The following is a 20,881-nucleotide window of genomic DNA, read 5'->3' on the forward strand; positions in this document are numbered from 1 at the left end:
GATGTCAGAGTTTGTTTGAGTAGGATAATTGCTACATACCAGTAACTGGGAACATAAAGAAATGACTCACTGCGTTTCTCCCTTTTCCTCTTACAGCCTCAACCGAGGGTTCTCCATAAACGTGGTTAGCCTTCCAAGCTGCTGTCCTGCCAGTTGATATGAACGTGGCCTGTTCCTCACAGAAAGACTAACTCATGGCACTGCCAGAAGATCTCCATGGAGCACTGACAGATTAACCAGATTAACTGAAAAAACTCCCATTCGGTCAAGATCATGGGCTTTGGAAAATCTTAGTTTGCTGTGGATTTTAAAATGAGGTGCATAATACACAGTGCCAACTTGCTCCAAGTGGTCATTGGCAGACCATTAGCTGGAAAATTGCTTCCAGTTTTCATCACTGTGCATAACTCAAGCTCCCTTAGGGGAGCTGTCTGTGCCCTTCACTAGAAGTCCTATTTTAGCATGGCAACTACTGGATTATTTTATTATGTGTGCAGATGGCATGATGTGTTAGACAAAAAAAAAATCACAGCAGTTCTGCAATCTCAGTGGAAGCGTTCATGATACTCTGCCCTGGTAGGAATGTAAACATGTCTTGATTATGTTAGTTACGATGTCTAAAGGTATTCTGTCCAACTCTTAAGCACTTTACATGAGAACACGACACCAAAACCAATCAGCACATCCAGTACACGTGGGAAAACAAGTATTCTCTCTCTCTCTCTCTCTCTCTCTTTATCCTTTTATAAATCTTGTCTTCTTTCTGGCTCAGACTGTCCAAGACAAGCTCCGTTCCCAACGTATCCGCAGTCATCTGCAGTACATTGGGGTAACCGTGGCCACAATACCGTTCGACTTAACCTGTCAATACTTTAGGCAACCAGTTGGGTTTCTTGCTGTGCCAAAGGGGAGGAGAAGAGGTCTGGTGGTTGAAGTATCTTAGGTCTTGGTTCCTGGTACCGGGGCCCAACTCAGCACATCTACACTCAGGCAAACACAGGAGGCTTCTAGGTGGCCAGGGTACACATTCACTCCCTCTACAGCAGAGTGTTTTCAAAGAACAAAAGGGGGTGGCTCTTTAATCAAAGACCATGGTAGGTTGAGGGAAAGGGCAGCAGAATACAGTTTTCCTGTGTGGTCTGACTTTACAACTTTAGAAAACTTTTTAGGTCAAGTCTCAATCACAGCTCTCGGAAGAGGAGGAATAGCAAGTGTCCCCCTGCGAGCCTGATGAAGGAAAAGGGCCCAGTCCACACCAGGTTGCTGCCTCAGTAGGGAACCTACTAGTCCCCTTTAATCCTTTCTGGGATTATATCCACAATTAATTTTTTTTTTTACTATGTCTTACAACAAAGCACAGTCAACCCAGTTATTGCTTGTCTTTGGGCATTAGAGAGACGCCCATATTGGCCAACCCTACCTAATGCTTTAGCTTTTTTTTCCCCCTGGAAATAGAAACTTGGCTGAATGGAAAATTCAGCAGATATGTTCTGCGTACCCACAATCCTAGTCTGGGACTGACAGGTGTCGGAGGCTTTTCTTTAAATATGTGTACCCACACTGGGATCCTGCTAGCACAAGGAAGTTTGGCATTTGGGGGTGGGGGAGTGGCCATACACACACTCATGGTCTGCTCTCCCCTTGTGGAGGGGGTTGGATCTCAGGAAATGCACAGCACATTGGAAAATGCCCCCAGCTGAGATCTGGAAAGTTGACAGGAGAAGAGAAAGAGACCCAAATATGCAGGTGAGTCATCCCGTAGGAGTCATCCCTTCAGGCTGTGTTGCCGAAGAAGGGGGCTTCCAAGAGGGAACTTGGAGGAGTGTCAGTCACCATCAAGATCCGGCCTTTCACGGGTCAGCACCAGGACCGTCAGGCTCTCGCAAACCATAATTCTTTACAAATCCAGAATCGGGCAGCCAAACCGTGACTGTAAGAGCCCCTGGAGAGAACACTCCGCTCTCTCCTGCACACCCCCTGAGCATCTGTTCCAACAGCAAGGCTTCCTTCTTCTTTCATCCTTTCTTTTATTTAGCAAGGAGCTAAATAAAAGTGTTGAGCACCTACTACGCGCCAAGCATTGCATTGGGATATCAGTAGAGTACAAGGCCAACTCTCCATGCCCTTCTGAAATGGTATCTGTTCCCCCTAGACAGTGCCCCCATCCCGGCTTTCCCACAGTGAAAACAGAATTCAGACAGCATTCACCCCTCACCAGAGTAAGCTCGCAGAATGCACATGGCAGCAGGCAGCCCTCTAGGCCAAGGAAGGAGACAATGGAGGAAGAAGTGGTACAGCATCAGGTCACATGTTACCATCCTTGTGTACAGCCAAGCCTTCCTGGGCCCAGCCTTGTCTTCCTAAATCAGCTTTCAGTTGAGCTCCTGGCTGTTCACCCTGGTCATCCGTGTTCTCCTCCTCCATACAGGCACAACCTGCTGGTCATGATGCTGGGTTCTCTGAAGCTCCAGTTCTCAGCAGGGTCCTGGAGACCCAGAATAGGGCCTCCGGAGTCCAAAAGAACTGTCAGGTGCTGAGGTCCTATAGCTGAGAATTCATTGGTTTATGAGTTCAGGGTCATTCCGAAACTATGACTAACAACCCTGAAAGACTGAACACATCTTATGGTACAGATGGTCATTAAATGATGGTGGTTCATCCTTCCTTCCTTTGGCTTTCACAAAATATGTTCTGAACAATTAAATAAGGAGAGTTTCCTATACTTTTTTTTTCAGTCGAAAGTGTACTGACAGATTATTAAAGGGTAATGGGTAAGGGTGGAGATGGGGAAAGGTAAACTTGAAAGAACCCAGTTGAAGATGGCATCTCTATAAATGCCTTAATTCCTGATGTACCACGTATTTGTGTATGAGCTGCGACGTGTTTTCCAAACCGTCAACCTCATTTTGAAGTCATGTGGTGGGGGGGGTGGTTAAGAATCTGAGCAGTCACTTGTTAAACCAGCAAAATGGAGAAATGACCTCCTTCCCAGCCTTCGGGGTCTTAGTACTGTGTTGATCCACAATTTCCCCGTCATTACTTCCTGCTGTGCTGTCCCTTCTTCCCAAGATATGTGGAGGAAATTTTACCTCCCAGAAGTTCAAGAATGGCTGTGAGGAGTTTTGTTTAAGGAGGCAGCGGGAGACCAGGAGGTAAGGGATAAATATTTTTATGTCTAAGGGCTATAAACTGTTGATGCTTAACTTTTCCTTTTACTTAAACCTCTGCTACACCTTTTATTGAAAGGCTGACTCCCATACCTGTGCAGGAAAAACACTCTTGGGAGTGAACAGAAATGAATAATTATCAGACTCTCTGGGGTGCCAAGGGGATTAGCTTGTTTCAGCTTCAGAACCGAATTTAAAATAAATGCAGAGCATCGGTGGTTCTGCTAGGGCGAAAAGCAAATCACTTCAGTAGTTTAAGACATACCTAGGGGCTAGAGATCCTATAAACTTTCTTATGGGTAATGGCGTCCCTTCAGACCCCTGCTCAGGCTCTATGAGCTGTGTAACTGCACATTTGACTTCTACCTCCAGAACAGGGGAAGCAACCCCAACTTCTCTCCAAAGTCACTCCTCAGCTGTTCAGACAAGGTTAACAGTCCTTATTCTGAGGGAATTCTGCCGTTTTTTAACACTCAAGGGGAAAAGGAATATCAACTCTACTGAAGTGTATAACCTGAGGAGAGACTCGTCTAATGGATTTAGCCCAGTGTTGCTTGCGAAGGCTTGCTTTGTCTGCAAATGTCACAGGATTGATGTTGGAAAGGAACAATGAAAGTCTCTCAGAAAAGTTTCCAAGACCCCCTTAGCATTTTAGCTTTACCCAAACCTCCTCTTTTCTGTGCCATAAGCAGCTACATTCTTTGTGATGTTTTCCTCCACATTCTTTGGAGTAATTTTGTTACTTGACAACTAGACTTAAGATTGCTATAGACTCTTTTTGAAAAATCTAATATTTGAAAATGACAGAAATTCTTTTACGCCTTAAAGGCTGTTTCTATTCACCTCTCCCACAACCCTCTCCACTCACTTTTTTGCTTTTATTTTTTCTTGCCTTTTTTTTTTTCCTTTTAATCTTTCCTTTAAAAAAATTCCTTGGGTAGATTTTGAGGATTCGCTCAAGAACTCGAACGGAAAAACTTAGCATTCCCCTTTTCCCCCAGTACTGACTAATAATTCCTTCTTCTGCTTGATCTCGGTGAGGGCTTGCTGTCCAAACAGCAGGGGGATGTGCGTTCCCGTCTCTAGGGAATGACCGGTCAAAGCTGCTCATCGAAACAGAGCCCATGAGATTATGAGGGAGGATAGACCAAGAGGTGCTTCTGCTCAGGGCACAGCTGGGGACTCTATTTCAAAGACACCAAGGTCCTGCTCCTCTGTTTCTTTAGCTCTGCATCTCATCCTGGAGCCAGAGAACGGTCTTAGGAATTCTGCTTCATCGGTGTGCATGATTCCTGGTACCACTGCACACCTTTGGGTCAAATAGAGCCCCATTTCCATTATTTTGCTCGGTGACTTACTCCTGTGGAGAGATAGGGACATTCTTTGGACAGTGAATCAGCTGTGGGAAGCTTGAGGAAAAAGTTGGCCACGTGCCCATGGAGGTTCTGCCACACCTTAATGAAAAAACAAAGTAGATCCTTCCCTGGAGATTCTCGTGTGGGAAGGTGGCTTAGAGGGATGGTATCCATTCTGGTTTTCTTCTGGCCATCACCTTGGCCCTGCAGGGAATGTTCTGGGGGTGGGGATAGGGTATGGAGCACCATTTCTAGGATCTAAATTGGAAGAGGAAGTTCACCTATAAGATAAAAGTTAAGGGGAAGTGCCAGTGAGTATGGGACCAGTTTTAGACCTCCTGCCCAACAGCACAAAGATTGACAAATGACTTCCTCAGGATAGCAGAAAATGGGTGTAAAAGGCTTTGTAAGATTAGAGTTTCGAGCACCATGGAGGGCGATTTTACAATCTCAAAGAGCTCCAAGCGTTCTAACTTCAAAGCCTCCCTTCCCCAATTACATCAAGCACAAAAAGGCACCAACAACGTACACCTAAAGAAATTTCAAAGTAACCCTATAACTTGCACTGAGTTGCAGTTGACTGGTTGCCATAATGTTAAGTGTTGTAGATACATTCTTTGATTCTACAGTATTCTTTTCATATTTCAGAGCCAATGGTTCTGGGATTTCATTTCTTTAATGGCTTGTCTTGTTGCTGCTGTCATTGTTCCAAACCTCCAACATTTCCAGGAGCCTTGGGAAGGCTCTTAAACCCAGGCCTTTTTGCCTCCAGTGCAGAGTGACGCAAACAGCCCTACCGACCTGAATGCCGCGGAGACTCCGACTTTAATCCAGCTGGAGACGCTAACCCCCAGCACCAGGAACACACTGAAGACCTCGCTGGTTGCTTTCTGCGTTGCTTAGAACCTTTCACAGTTCCATTGTTTGGATCAAAGGAAATAAACGGGCTGTTCTCCACGTGGCTTTGCCCCGTTAGCGCACACACCACGATCACGTGTGGAATTCTAAGCTGGGTGTATAGGCAAGAGCTTGCAGATCTGTTTTGTGTGATTGTATCTAGACACCACTCTCCCCAAATTCCACAGCAACATATTCACGAGCTTTACTCTGTCAAAACAAACAATTCTAAAACAAGAGATTCTTATTAGGTCATTATTTCTCCCGCAGTGGGGAGACTGGTTTTGTGACATAACTCTGAAGAAATACTTGCCTGCCATTAAATGCGAGGGTCTGGTGGTTGCCCTGTTCCACAGATGGATGGGGTCCTTCTCCCATCCCACAGAGAAAGTTGGCCTGGTCTCCCCGGGAATAGCCCAATAACCCTGAAGCTCTGGGCAGTCTCCCTATGCATGCATAATTTTAAGAATATGATTTGGACTGAGCCTGGCCATGGTCTTTGATTATGTGACCCCCTAAATCAATTTGAATTCTTTACACAAATATAAATATATATTATATATATTTTTCTTTTTTTAAATTGCCCACCATCCAGTGCATTTAGTGCGTCTGCATTGGGAGCTGCCTGCTGATACTGGCAGCTTTGAACAGCTCCCATACCTATTTCCCATACAGGAGAGGACCGAGAACGTTTCCCCTCACACCAGCTGCAGAAGTTTGGAAGTGTGTGACCAAGTTCTTTTCACATCAGCAGGCCTCAGTTTATAGGAGGTAAACTTAAAAGAGAATGGGAGGGGGTGGAGAGGTGGGGAGGGGCTGGAGGGGCACAGAGTGGTGTTTGAACACGGGAATCCTTGTCTTTTCCATTGTGCTGCAATTCCCATCTCCAGTCACCAGAAAGAGCTGCACTAGCCTCTCCAGTGAGTGTTGCCCCCCCAACGGGGTGGGAGGGTCATTGAGGTTCCACTCCCTTAAACTCACATGTAGGCAATTTGAGGTTCTCTGGGTCTGGGAATTGTTTGTCCACCACTACTTTTCCTCCGCCAATAGAAAAATGCTATCCCTACAAGGCCGTGTTTGACGAGACCATGCTTGGCTAATGAAATTCACGGTGCACTGACCTGAGTAACGTTAGGCTCTGGACTTGGCACTGTAAGTCCCAGTCACGACTGACCCAGAAGCAACCAGTCCACTGAAAAGCCAAGCCAGCACCCACGTTTTGAAACTAATTCCACTAAAACTCTTGTGCCATTAAACCATACTACTGTAGTTCCAATTAATCTAGCTCTTTAATATCATCAGCCACTAAATGAAATAACTGTACCCAAAACTTGAGAAAAGATCAATATTGTAACAAAATCACATTATTAGCAGTAAATCACACCTGAGAAAAGAAAATATTGATCTGTTGTGGTTTATACTTGAGTTATTCTTAGGCCTTTGTGGATCTCGCACTGCTCTGAGAAAGGGGAAGAAGAGGTTTTGAATTCAAGAATACTAGGATTCAGGGGCGCCTGGGTGGCTCAGTGGGTTAAAGCCTCTGCCTTTGGCTCAGGTCGTGATCCCAGGGTCCTGGGATCGAGCCCCATGTCGGGCTCTCTGCTCCGCTGGGAGCCTGCTTCCTCCTCTCTCTCTGCCTGCCTCTCTGCCTACTTGTGATTTCTCTCTCTCTGTCAAATAAATAAAATCTTAAAAAAAAAAAAAAGAATACTAGGATTCAGTGGAAATCAGCCATCTCTCTGGGTTTCTGCTCATCTGTCCCACATCAGCAGACAAGGTGGTTCGCAGGCTGGAATGAGCTAAGGGATGGTATCCTGGACCCCTAATAGAAAACACAGTGAACTGCACTTTAATTGTGAGCTCTTTCTCTTTCTGTTTTCTCCTGGTAGCTGGTATTCCTGAGAGCACATCCTGGCTTTAGAAAAGAAAGAAGGATAAGAAAGTAACAATCAGCTCTTGCATATACACACAAGCTTTTTCTAATACAGGGAAACTGGTCTGCAGAGCCCATGGCCTAGGTGCCCGTGTATCTCCACTTCTCTGTTACCGTTGACCTAACCAAGGGAGAGAGTCTCAGGTTCGGCTTAGTGCAGGGGAAAATTGCCAATCTCCAGGTTGGGGAAAACCAATGAAAGTGTGAAGTTGACAAGCTGAGGTTCACAGGAAGCAGAGAGCCTCCTCGAACGTCATTGACGAGCTGCTGTATATTAGTATTTGTCCTAGGCAAGAAAGAGTAAGAAAAATCACACAATGTGAATTGAATGGAAGACCGGTGCTCTCAGTAAGGTGTGAGGGGAGAAAAATCTCATGAAAACACTGTTAGTTTTACAAACACTAACAAACATGGCTATAAAAGCACATTTCATAATACAAAAGCCTATATAGAGGGTAGAAATTTTTATAGCTTCCTTAAGTGAGTAGTTAAACCAGCAGTCTGAATTCTCTTGGTCCCCAAACAGTGGTTAATTAAATAAGCATTTTCCTTATCCATTGCCCACATCTGTGGGTGTTTTTTTTTTTTTTTTCCTCTATGCACCCTACAAAAACTCCCAGGACTAGGCTTAGGAGAACTCAAGCAAGTTACATGGTAAAATCAGAGTGCCTTTTCTGTTGGATGTTCACTTTGGTTCCCTGGGTTCCCAGGGCATACAATGTTTAGAAACTTTTTTCTCTAAACATAAGAATTATTGTGCACCACAATCTTGAACCAACAATTTCCATATCTTAAGCAGCTATCAACTTGCCAATTCCCTCTGGGTCTCCTTTATATTTTCTTATAATGTTTCTTTCTGTTTTGGGTTGTTGTCAAAAAGAGTTGGGGGGCATGTTTCTTTTTAAATTGATAGAAATGAAACTGTACAGATTTTTGCCCCCTTGTATCCGTAAGCATGATCTCTATCGGGCTTGAAAATCTGCTTTATCATTTTGTATATTGGACTATTTTGTATTCAGCATTACTTGATTCCTTATGTGCATGGCAATGTATTAAAATATGGGATTTCTATTACCGTGTAAAAGTGTTTTGATTCTGATTTTCAACATATATCCTTAGAAAAAAATTACATTAAACTTTTTATTTCTGTTTTCTTCAGCTCATCAGCTTTGCAGAAGGAAAAGAAAAGTTAACAGCATTTCACTTTCCCTGTGTTAGCTAATGATGCAATTCATGGTGGAAAATTGTCCTCAATTATGCTGTGTTTCCTGGAGAAATAATATATGTGAAATGAATTGGTGGCCTTCCTCCAGCTCCCAGCACACAGAATTCCCCCAGCAACAAATCCCACCAGCGTGATTACTGTTATTGTTGAAGGCTTTAGTGTTGAGCACAGCCAGGCAAAAGACACAATTCTCTTGGTCTCCAGATATGGTAACACCCTGGAAAGAGATGGGACACCAGAGCTTGGCCCACCAATTTGCTCTCTCCCCAGAGAGTCTTAAGTGCCTATAAAAGCATGATTGATGGCATTCCCCAGTGCCCCGGTGCCCTCTGTCTCACGGAGTGGCCCACTAGAAGCTATCTGTATTTTATCAGTAGAAATACTGACCTTCAAGTAACACCCGCCCAAGAGATCTGCGGTCCAAAACTAGTTCTCCAACATCGACGTGGCACGGCCGGATCTCCATTTCAGCATACATCTGGATACACTCCAGTCTTGACCACGTAGGGAAAGGATGCCAAATATTTTTTTCTCAAATGAAAACCAAAAGATTCACTGAGTAATACAATCTACCAAGTAAAAACAACAGATGCTTTTACCTACTCTAAACTACCACGTTCACCCTTCTTTTTCTCAAGCAGACACCCTAATGCATCCTTAGAGCCACTGTGACTTTACAGAATATGACGAGTTGCTTCAGCTTGTGCTATGGAAACACTTCTTTCCCGAAGGAAAAAGCACTTATACGTTGCATGAAGAAGAAAGGAAACACCCATTGCCTCTTTTATTGCATGTTTGCTGCAAATATAGTTTTGGGGGTTTTCATCCCTCCCCCCCCACACACACACACTCACCCACCAGAAAAGTTCTCTGAAAGCACAACCTGTGATCATCTTTTTGGTTGGCTTACTGACTCCATGCGTCAACCTGCTAAATCGGGCTGGGCACCTTCTAACTCAAGGCACCATCTTCCCCCACTCTTAACTCACACATTAAGAGCATTGGAACAGAACATGGAAGATGGAGCAACACTTCACCATTTAACCTCTTGAGTAGAGGGGGAACTGGGGCCCCAAACCCGAATGTTCTCTTTGTCTTGACCGCTCTTGGCCCGTTTCTGACCATTCCCTCTCTTCTATTTGTCTCGCTTCCCGCCGTCATCCTTCTTCTCTGCCTTTAACGTCCTACCCTCTTTGCATGTCCTTGTCTTGAGTCTTTCTTCTGCCTTACCCACCTCTCCATCGTGTCGCCTTCTCTTTCCCTTCTTGGATCCCATCTCCGTCTCTCCTCCAACCCATTTTCCCCTTCTTGTTTTCCTGCCCTGTAAGGAGGGCTGTCATCTTCTTGATTTGTATCTGCATCTCTTGGTACCTAATAGTCGCCGCACAAAGCTTAGGTTTTGGTGAATTAAACTTGGTGTCCTGTTCTTCTCAGCTTGCTTCCCTCCTTCCTACTGAGCCCAGCAAGCCATGCTAACACTCCAATAAGCTAAATAACTCAGAGTAATAAGGACTAAAACCAGGTGTCCCTTCTGAGGTAGGAGAGACTTTGGGTAGCAGATCACCTAGGCAGCTTTCAGAAGCCCAAACCAGGGGTAGATACTCCCCTAGATACCACTTTGCCAATACAAAGAAACATTTCCCTGCCATCTCAGTGTTTTGGGAACCTGGCAAACATGGTGGCCTTATTTGGATCAGGTATAGTGATGTCATGAGAAGCTCAGTTGAAGCCACCACAATTATTTATTGCCCTAAGATTATTCAGAATCTTATCCAATTCCTCCATGAGACCGAGTACATGTATGCTGCGGTGTTGGATATTTTATCTCAGACAAAGTTATCCCCGGCTGAGGGTTTTATTTCTGATGATTATGAAACCATAAGGATTATTAGCACTTTCCCCCTTCACATATACGTATTTTTATGGCAGATAGCTATATGTATACTGAAAAATAGCTTTCCATTACTTTGCCTGATTTTGTACATATATTGAAAAACCAACTAAAAATAAGCTTTAAGAAAGGCAACCACATTCTCCTGGTTTTGTATGGCACTGGGGAGGTGTAAGGTGGGAGTAGATAGTGAAAACTGCATACGCTTGTTTCCCAAATGAACATGCCCCCATATTCTCATGAGAAATGGAAAACTTGCTGGGCTTCTATTTTTCTCTTGCATCTCTGTCTTTTGGGAGTGGAATCTGTATATTCTTAGCCTCCCCCCACCCCGCCACCCCACTGCCCAGTTTCTGCTAGGAATTCCAAGAGAGGAATACAAATATATCTGAAAGCATTTCCAGACTTTAGTAGGTCCTTCATGAAACTTCCAAAGTGGGATGTGTGGGTGTTGGTATGGTTAAGTGTTACACAGAAAATATCTTAAAAGTCCTTCTCCCCATCTATGCAGCCCTCATTGTCCATCCACCCATCCATCCATCCGTGCCTCCCTTCCTTTCCCCAAATCCTTTCCTCTCTGCCACTCTCAACTCCCAGCCAAGAACTCTCCCAGCTACTGGAAGTTTCTGATTCTCCCCTCCTTCTACACGCTCTTTCCTTCTATTCCCATACTTCTCTTAAAATCTCAGCCCTTTTCCATGCGATTTCCCCATTTTGCCTCTCCTGCTCTGCTTTTTTCTATTACCCTGATTCTGCCTCACAAAAACTAGTAAGCACTGGATCTTTTTTTTTTTTTTAAGTGAACAGGGGAGTGGAAAATGTGATAATACAGTATTTTTCTTTTTAATTTCCTTATCAGCCATTGATGACTCAAATTCTACCTCCAGAAAGTAAGTATGATGGCACTTGAAGTTTTTTTTGTTGTTTATTCCTTTAACAAATGTCAGCGGATCTTGTGCTATTTGCCCCATGTGCCAGGAAACGTGTATGGTGCTGGGCTAAGTGTTGGTGACTCAGAGACAAATGTATTTTTTCCTGCCCTTAAAGATTTATACACCCTAAGAGAAATAAAGAGCTCAACATATAATTTCTTCTTTAGGAATCCCTTATTGAAATGCGGCTATCTCTGGAAGGATAACTTATACCCCACTCATTCTCAGATGCTGGGATTGGGGAGAGATGGAAAGTTCCACAGTCAAGTAAGCTCTGAAAATATGATTTATGTACTTCACCCCACTCCTAAAGACATGTGATACACATTAGCATATTAAAGGCTCTGAGAAGTCTTGTAGGAAATAATCATATGCATTTTTTTGGTGCAGTATTTTCCAGATTCGTTCAAGCATCAACATTTTCCCTCAGAGAATACTAACAATCCATAGAACAAGCACTTTTGGAAATGCTGACATGGGCCAACATTAACTTGATAACAATATGTTATTTCAACCAGGTGAGTGTGAAGGCCCTCCAAAAGACAAATGGTACAAGAGATGGGGTCCAGATAGTGGGCTAAAAATGAACTTGCTAATGTGTATCAATAAAAATAATTATAAGGGCACCTGTAATTTTTTTTTTTTTTAACCTGGTGGCTCAGGTGAACCATCTGACTCTTGATCTCAGCTCAGGTCTTAATCTGGGGGTTGTGAGTTCAAGCCCTGCACCGGCTCCACACTGGATGTGGAACCTACTCAAAAATAATAATGATTATTATTATAGAACAACTTGGGAGCCTATCATATCCGAGCCCTGCCATTACTCATGGATGGGAGAGAGAAAAACAGTGGTGTGACTTGGACCAATACTCACATACCTCTCAATTTTAATACTTTTTTGGAATAATAGGGTTTTGGAATAGGTGAACTCCAACATGGCTTCTACACCATAAAATTTTAAGCCCAACTATAACTTTGCCCTGCCTTATCTCCAATTTTGTTTTTAAAGAGAAATAAGCATACATTTAAAAATCTAAACACTCCAGGGGTGCCTGGATGGCTCAGTGGGTTAAGCCTCTGCCTTCGGCTCAGGTCGTGATCTCGGGGTCCTGGGATCGAGCCCCACATCGGGCTCTCTGCTCGGCGGGGAGCCTGCTTCCACCTCTTTCTCTCTGCCTGCCTCTCTGCCTGCTTGTGATCTCTCCCTCTCTCGCTGTCAAATAAATGGATAAAATCTTTAAAAAAAAAAAAAAAGAATTAGACTAAAAATCTAAACACTCCAGTCCACTTTCCTTCTCAAGATTGAAAAAGATTTTGGGGGAGGGGGTGCTCCTGGCTGGTTCAGTTAATGGAGCTTCTGACTCTGGATCTGGGGGTTGTGGGTTTGAGCCCCACATTCAGTGTAAGGATTACTTAAAAATAAAATTAAAAGAAAAAACTATTTTTAAAAAAGCCTTTATTTTTGTCTCACAAGCATTATGCAAGATTTTCAGAGGAAACAAGCTGGAACATAATTTGAGTTACTGGGCAAACACACAGGCCCACAGTTGGCAACCTCACCAGCACGAAAAGGTATTGATTTTGATTGGTTAAGCAAAAAAAAATCTTTAAAAGATATTCTTGGACACAATGGAACTGGGAGGGGGGTAGTCAAAGAACTTGAAAAAAAGAGTAAATGGTATCAAATTTGACACCTTTGTTATTCTTCCTTTTATGACACCCTATTCAAAATTAAATTAGAGGAGTTAGAGACTGAATTCAGAACTATATTTTAAACATGGATACAGAAAGACTCCCGCTAGCTCCTGAGAGGGATTTCTTGAAAGTTTCTGTATATGAGCGTGCACGTGTGTATGCGTGCGTGTGCACGTGTGTATGCGTGCGTGTGCACGTGTGTATGCGTGCGTGCACACGTGCATGTGTGCGTGTCCACGTAGTCCATGATGGAGATAGGAAGTGGAAAGGAAGCGGTAAGGAGGAGGAGATCAGGAGAATTTCCAACAAAGGCCAGATTCTCCTTAGGTCAGATTGACTTCCTCTCTAATCCTGGATAAGACAGGTGAATTCCTGCCCTTATTTTTCCTTTGCATTTGTCTCTATTACATTCCAAAATCATTCAAATAATCTTTTAAGTTTTTAAAATATATTTTATTTTATTTTGAAAAATAAAAATTGTTAATGAGAATCGGTCCTGATGAGTATGTGATAATTGTGTCAAAATACAGTTTAACTGACAATAACAATAACAATAACAGTTTAACTGTCTTGACTGAGTCCTCACTACAGGTCAGGCATTCTTTGTCTTACCTCATTTAATCCTTAGCACATTCTCTTAGGTATTATTATTCCATTTTAATTTAACAGTAAAGATTCAAGGCATTAAATTCTCAGACATGAGACCCTACAGCCAACTTAGCTATTTCTGAGTGGGAAGTGCAGAATCTCAACTGTTAGACATACACACATTTACTGAGCACATACTGTATATGAAGCACTACGCTAGACAATGCCTTGCACCAGTGGTCCTTGACCTCTTCAAAATCACAAGTGTTTTTGAAAATCCGCTGAGAGCTATACAGGCTGTCGTCAAAAAATGTACCCAACACACAAATCTATACATTCATTTTCAGTAGGTTCAAGGATCTTCTAGACCCCATCCCATTGTAAGAACTGCTTTACCTGGAGAATGTTGTTCAGAAGAGGAGACACGTAAGTAAACAGGCATTAGGTGCATTGCCCTCATTTTGCATTTTGAAGCTTCTCTGTGCTTCCAAGGGTGTCCAGAAGGCCAGCTAACTCCATTCTGGATGTACGTAGTAAAGGTACTGCTTTGCCCAGTTTCTGTCCCAGTGTGTGAAGTTGAAAATGTAATGAGCATATCTGTGAACAAAAATATTTTTTGTTATTGTCCTTGGTAAAAAAGGAAGCAAATAGACACACTCTTTCAAATGCTGATTCCAACATTTGTCCTCCAAAATCAGTATTAATGTATTCTCTTCAAATTAGGGACTTTTGATTTTCCATGGATAACAAGAATATTAGCTATGCCTTTTTTGTGCCATTTCTGTTAAAATTTTAAAGACCCTTTCGTTCAATGCGTTGTTCAATTCAGCTGAGGTTGGGGGGTGAGATGTCTATTAGTAGGAAACCAAGTACATATCCTGTGTCCTCATATGGTATCATTTCAAGCTTGTCAATTCTTTTTTTTATGTTTATATGAATGCTTTTACTTATTCATAACCCATTTACTTCCACAAAGTAGTTGAAGCAATTCACAAGAAAATATACCATAAAATAGAAAGCTATAAATAAACTATAATCAGGATCAGAGAAATTGTAGGGCAATTAAAATATCAAGACAAGGATGTAGGTTGTAGTCTATATACTTTGGCCATTATTATTAAAGAGGAATCATAAATTTCACGTCAACCTTGGAGGCAATCAAAGAGATCTGTTGCGGGATTTATAACATCCATAAAAATAAACATGGGTGTCGAGTGGAAAAGAATACAAAATTTCCATGAATTTTTAACATAAAACAGAAGAAACTGTACTCACTGCTTAGGGCTATGCCTCCAACTCCCCCAGGAATATGAGTGTCATCTTTTCTGATGATGAGGGTAAAAAAAGTTGGTCAATTACCACCTTGGGGGAAGTCAAATTTTCTTTCCCACATAAGTCTGAGAAAATTGTCTTAATGTATTTTTCTAGATGAGACCCCGAGTGAAGCAGTAGAAGTAGTAGAGTGAAGCTATGTCCCTATAGCATATACAATAAAGATTTTCAAATAGTTGCTTCTCAGGATGTCCCTCAAAGGCAACAAAGGACACAGCAACTGTGTGCAACCCAGTGGAAGAAATTCTGTAGCCCCAAATCATGTGGTTTCCATTTATGAGCTCAAATCTTAAAACTGCCCATAGGATTGAGAACAGGGAATGAGCTAGAACCCTCAGCAACCAAACTCCATCAAAACAGCGTCATGGTTGGAACTTGTCATGTGGCAGGCGTTCCAACCATGATGCTTGTTTGAATGAATTGTTTTACTTTTTACAATGACGCTCTAAGGTATGGGCAGTGGTCACCACTCTTGGTTGCAGGTGACCAAAGTCCAACTCAAACTACCCTACGGAAAAAGGGAGAAGGAAAGAGAGAGAGAGAGAGAGATTTATTAGAGGGTGTGTCTAAAAGCCCTGGGCTAGATGGAGCCTGTGGGCCTATCAGCAACCACAAGGGCTACCTTCTTGTCTGAGTGGGGAAAACGGCATCCCAAAGTACCAGGTTTCTCTTACACAACCATTGACGCCAGTTTAGAGAGGAGACTCTGATTAGCCACTTGGGGCTCTCTGGCCTTCTCTTGACTCAGTCAGTGTGTCTACGAGGATGTGGCCCTCTGATTGGGTGGCCTATGTGGGGGAGGGTGAGTCCCTCCATTGACAACATCACAAGAATCTTCTGGAGTTGAGGGAGAAGGAGAATTGCACAGAAAGAATGGATGCAGGGCAGACAAAAGTGCCACACAGACTCTGTAGTAGGTATTATGATCCCCACTTTACAGATGAGAAGATGGGGGCCAATGACATCAAATGGTAAAGCCCAGATGAGATTGTGAATCCTGCCATAGGCATAATTGGTTAGGTTATGATGTGGTAACCAGAAATAAAACCCCAAATGTAATGGCTCAGTACATCAAAACTTGAGTTCTTACTCCCCTTACAGGCCTGACTCAGACTAAAGTTTGGAGAGGTTCTGCTCCCCACAGTACTCAAGGACCCAGGTCAACAGTGAAGGTTCTAGCATCCAGAAGGCCTGGATTCGAGGCTCATACAGCAAAAAGATACATGAAACACAGACTGTGCTCACTTCCCAGGATGCGACACATGCTTCTGCCTAACAGCAAGATGGTTAGGGAATGGGGGGGATGGAAAGGCTCATGGGATGTACATGGGTATTTGTGAGTATTAAATATCTCCGCCATTGAGTTCTGTCTGACTCCAAACCTTTGCGTCTTATATATCCTACGTCAATTGTATATTCCTTAAGTGCCACAGAAGCAAATGGGAGCAGAAAGAATTTCTGGGCAGCCTCTCACCCTAGCAGCCATGAATGAGAAAGGGACGGATATACTAGACCCTCCTGTGATCCTGCGAGAAAGAATTGAGAACACAGCAGGCTGACAGAGGCTGCCCAGCCCCCTGCCTTCCCTCCAGGAGCCACAGAGAAGGGGGCTGGCGTGGTAACTGATTGCTCTGTGGGACTGGCCAGAGCCAGTCCAGCCAAGAGAGAGCCTCCCTCAGGCTGCCAGGTTCTGGCCTAAATCTCCAAAGCCATTGTGCTTTGAAGCTGCAATTGTGTTTCTGAATTTAGCTTTTTACATGATTTGAATTCCTGTCTTTAGAGACAACAGCAGGCTGTGATGGTAGATGCAGGAATTCAAGGGCATCTGGATTAATCTGGAATAATCTAGATAAATCCTTGTCTTATTAATACCCACTGTTTTGATGCCAAACGCCTACTTAACTCCATATCTGCAAGAGCCAGACAGTGAACCATGAACATGCACTTGGCCTCTTCTGGCCTCAACCAGAATCTGACTGAAGAGGGGGTGGTAGGAGACCTCTTTCACCTGGACCCCACCTAGGATGGGGTCTTCAGAAGGTTCAGGAGGAAAGCTTAGGCCAAGAGGAAAAACAAAAAGAAGGTTTCCAGAAGACAGTGCTAAGAGAAAACAGGACTTTTAACTTCTTGGCTTCTCTTACTGTGAACCCTACCCTTAGTCTCATGGCTACCATCTGAGGTGTCCCCAGAGACTTCATTATTGAGCACCTCCTATTTTCACATACGGTATCTGTGGAGAGACTACAGACTCTCACTGACTGTTCCAAACACTCCTGGACATTGTGCAGGGTGAGACCGGCTAACACCTAAGAAGTGTCCGCAGAAGTGACGATAATCCTTAGGTGCTTGAGGAAGAGCCAGGAACAGCCAGTGTCTTCTTCCATCCTGCTCTTCCCAGCATCCAAGAGCACTCTGGAGACCACCTGTGCCAGACAGGGAGAGATGTTCCACGTCATCAGACTTTACATGTGCAAGAAATAAAATCTGATTGTGCATGCTGAGACTTTAGGATGTGTCTGCTGTGGCCGTTAGCATTCATGAGCCTAGTGCAATGTGTAAAAAATCTTCATGTTTAAAAAAAAGCATACAGTATTCTCTTTGGGAAGGTACTTTGCTCTGAAGAAGCTAATACTTTGTACGTAATTCTTACCTGCCTCTCCCTTTCTCAGGACTCTTCTGTTACCGATTCCCAGCCCGGTGCAGGTGAACTTCGGTTTTCTGCTTTTCCTTCCCCGTGGAACATGGCGCCATTTGGCTTAAAAGAAGATGTACCACTTTGACATTGACGATAATGTCAATTCTGGTATTAACGACATTAAACTTACCGTGCTTATGCATCTTCACTCTCATCTCAGCACCCTTGCTGTTTTGTTAATATATACTTATTCATATAAAATAATAAGATAAAAAATAAGAACATATTCATAGGATTTCCTGAACATACCTGCCCATCCCAAACTCAACCGCTGGTCGACAAAAAGGTTCGATGGCTTCGTGTTTTCTGATTTGTTTGAAAGTTTGAATTCAGCAGAAGTCCAGGGCTTAAGGGGTTTGGAGAAGACTGTCTGGCAGTGTGATGACACCAGATGGAAGCCCATAAACCTGTGAGGATATGCCTCCTGGGCTTCTGCGGGGGCCTTTCCAGCCTTGCTGTTCCCCACGCCTAGCAGGCTCACATAGCACACCATTACCTCACTATCTCTTTCTCAACATTTGGTTTTTTCCTGAAATGTCACATATGTAGAGAAGACTTTTTTCATCACCCAGGTAACTGCTCTCCCTCACAAACAACAACGAGAACAAAACAGTGATATAAGATTTCGGGGGGACAATTGAGGCAAATTTCAATTTCACATCATATTAAATAATGTTAGTGTCTATTAGTGACTTTTTTGTGTGTCATCATGACATTGTGGTTATAGGGGTAAATACCTTGTACTTGGGGAGTATTTGCTGGACTGTTCAGAGATAAAGTTACATGATGTCTATAACTTCAAAGGTTTCAACAAGAACAAACACATATGCAAACAAAGACATGCACACATCTGGAAGAGGGAGAGAAGGAAAATGTGGCATAACAGTGGGGATTTAGGCAATGAAAAAAGTGGGTGTTCGTTGCGTATTGTTATTTTAGCTTTTCCACAGATCTGAAATTGTTCAAAAGAAAAAGAAAAAACAAAGAGTCTCCACTCCCATTTTCTATCCTTTGTCACTGTTTTCTGTAGAGCACCTCCAACTCTCTGAAATTATGTTCTTATTTATTTCATCAGTAAGGATCTGTTTCTTCCACTAGAATGTAAGCCCCTGGGAGCAGATTTTTGTCAGTCTGATCAACCAGTTCACCCCAAGCACCTAGACCAGAGTAGTGCTCCAATAATAGTTGTTAAATGAGTGAATGAATGACCCTCTAGACACGCTTGGCCTATGCCATATCCCAACCTCCTTATGGACAAATCAGGGGAAAGTATCTTAAAACACCTCCAGTCCCCTAACAACCCAAGGACCCCCAAGACAACCAACCCATCAGCAAATCTGACCTGAGTGTCCACACACAGCCCCGAGGAACTACAAGAACAGGGATATTTCAGTCTCAGTGAGAACATCACACAGGCCCACATACAACAAAGAGAACTGGGAGGGCCCTTTCACTTTACAAAGACACTTTAGCGACATCACCCACCGAGCCCTCCGGTAAATCCTACAAGATAGGTGGAATTCATAGGGAACCAGAACACAGAAAGGCTTTCATGACTGGCTGGAGGTCTGACAATTTTCATTGGCAGAGCTAAGATTTGAACCCTGCTCTCCTGACTTGGAGTAGTTAGCCCTTTTCACTATATATCAGACCATCTGAAAATAATAGTTACTAGCAGGAAGCTGTTCTAATTGCCAAATGAGTTACACATATATATAGATATTTATATGCATGTGCATATAGATATACAGATATGTATATCTATATATAGAGAGAGATAGATGTATGTATATCTATATCTATAGATATGTTTATCTGTATATATAGATAGATATAGATATGTATATCTATACACACATATACATACACACACACACACACACACCCCAAAATACATCCCAAATCAGGAGGGAGACAAACCATAAGAGACTCTGAATCTCACGAAACAAATTGAGGATTGCCGAGGGGTAGGGTATGGATAGGGTGGCTGGGTGATGGCCATTGGGGAGGGTATGTGCTATGGGGAGTGCTGTGAAATGTGTAAGTCTGATGATTTACAGACCTGTACCCCTGGGGCAAATAATACATTATATGTTAATTTAAAAAATTTTAAAAAGCTCATCCCAAAATAGTTCATTACATAAAAGAAAACAGAGATTGCTTGTCTTAAAGGCAGACCCTTGCAATGTACAATAACAGCTGCTTATTTTGTCATTGAAATGGAGGTTCTAGGGGCACTAGGGCCCTGGTTTTGAGCTAAGCCTGGGTCCTTTAAGGCAAGTGCTTCAGTTCCTTAATCCACCAGCTTGCCCTTCTGCACTTCCGCCTCCATAAAGGTGGTCAGCCTGTTACCATAGTGGCCTCAGAGCTCTAACATCACACCCAGACAACACCTGACACCTTGTAAGCTACACAGAGCCCTGTCTCAATCAATACTTGAATGGAAAGCAGAAACTGAAAAGGAAATTCAGGCATTGCAGGGAGTAGAGCTGCTCGCTCCGAAGGTTGAACTCTTAGCCGTGAGTCAATCTGTCCCACTTGCCCGATAGGAAAGGGTGTCGGGGGTGGGGGGCAGTGTTGGAAAGCATTGTTCTGCCTTATTCAAGGAACGGAGAGCCTGACTCCTAGGAGCCGGCACTTATTAAAAATCCAGTAGGACCTTCTAGTTAGACTAGAATGCCTTTTGATCATGGTTTAACTCAGGGAATTACATTCCCATCCAAACTTCCATGGGTCTCCAATTAGCTCAAACAGACTTGCAGAATTTGCTATAAAATAACGTTAAGCTTAATCAATGCAGTGATCAAATAGATACTTTATATTTTAGAAACCTATGTGGAGGAAACTGACTTATTAGAAAGTCTACATTTAAGGTCTGTTTGGAGTGTTTCCCTTTCTTTCTCTTTTTTAAAGCTACCCTATTGAGATATAATTAACATACCGTCATTCACCCATATGAAGTCCACACTTCAATATTTTTGAATACATTCACCAGACTTTTCAACCATCTACCACAATGTAATTTTAGAACATGTTTTGTCACCCACGAAAGGAGCTCTGTAGTTCACAGCCACTCCACATTCCCTCCAAACTTCCCCTTCCTCCAGGCCCCGACAACCACTAGGCTATTATCTAACTCTATAGATTTGCCTATACTGGACACTTGGTATG

At 43.1% G+C, this 20,881-nt stretch overlaps 1 protein-coding gene across 1 annotated transcript in view; it reads left to right on the top strand.

The window, feature by feature from the left end:
• Positions 1-5,479, top strand: part of SAMD12 (sterile alpha motif domain containing 12) — a 385,878-nt gene extending 380,399 nt beyond the window's left edge. The window contains exon 5 of the mRNA XM_044245055.1: positions 97-5,479. Within this exon, the coding sequence (XP_044100990.1) occupies positions 97-119 (23 nt within the window). The 3' untranslated portion in view covers positions 120-5,479. The remainder of the gene's footprint in view (positions 1-96) is intronic.
• Positions 5,480-20,881: the final 15,402 nt, after the last annotated feature.

Source organism: Neovison vison, chromosome 4 (assembly GCF_020171115.1).
Source record: "Neovison vison isolate M4711 chromosome 4, ASM_NN_V1, whole genome shotgun sequence".
Lineage (NCBI taxonomy): Eukaryota > Metazoa > Chordata > Mammalia > Carnivora > Mustelidae > Neogale > Neogale vison.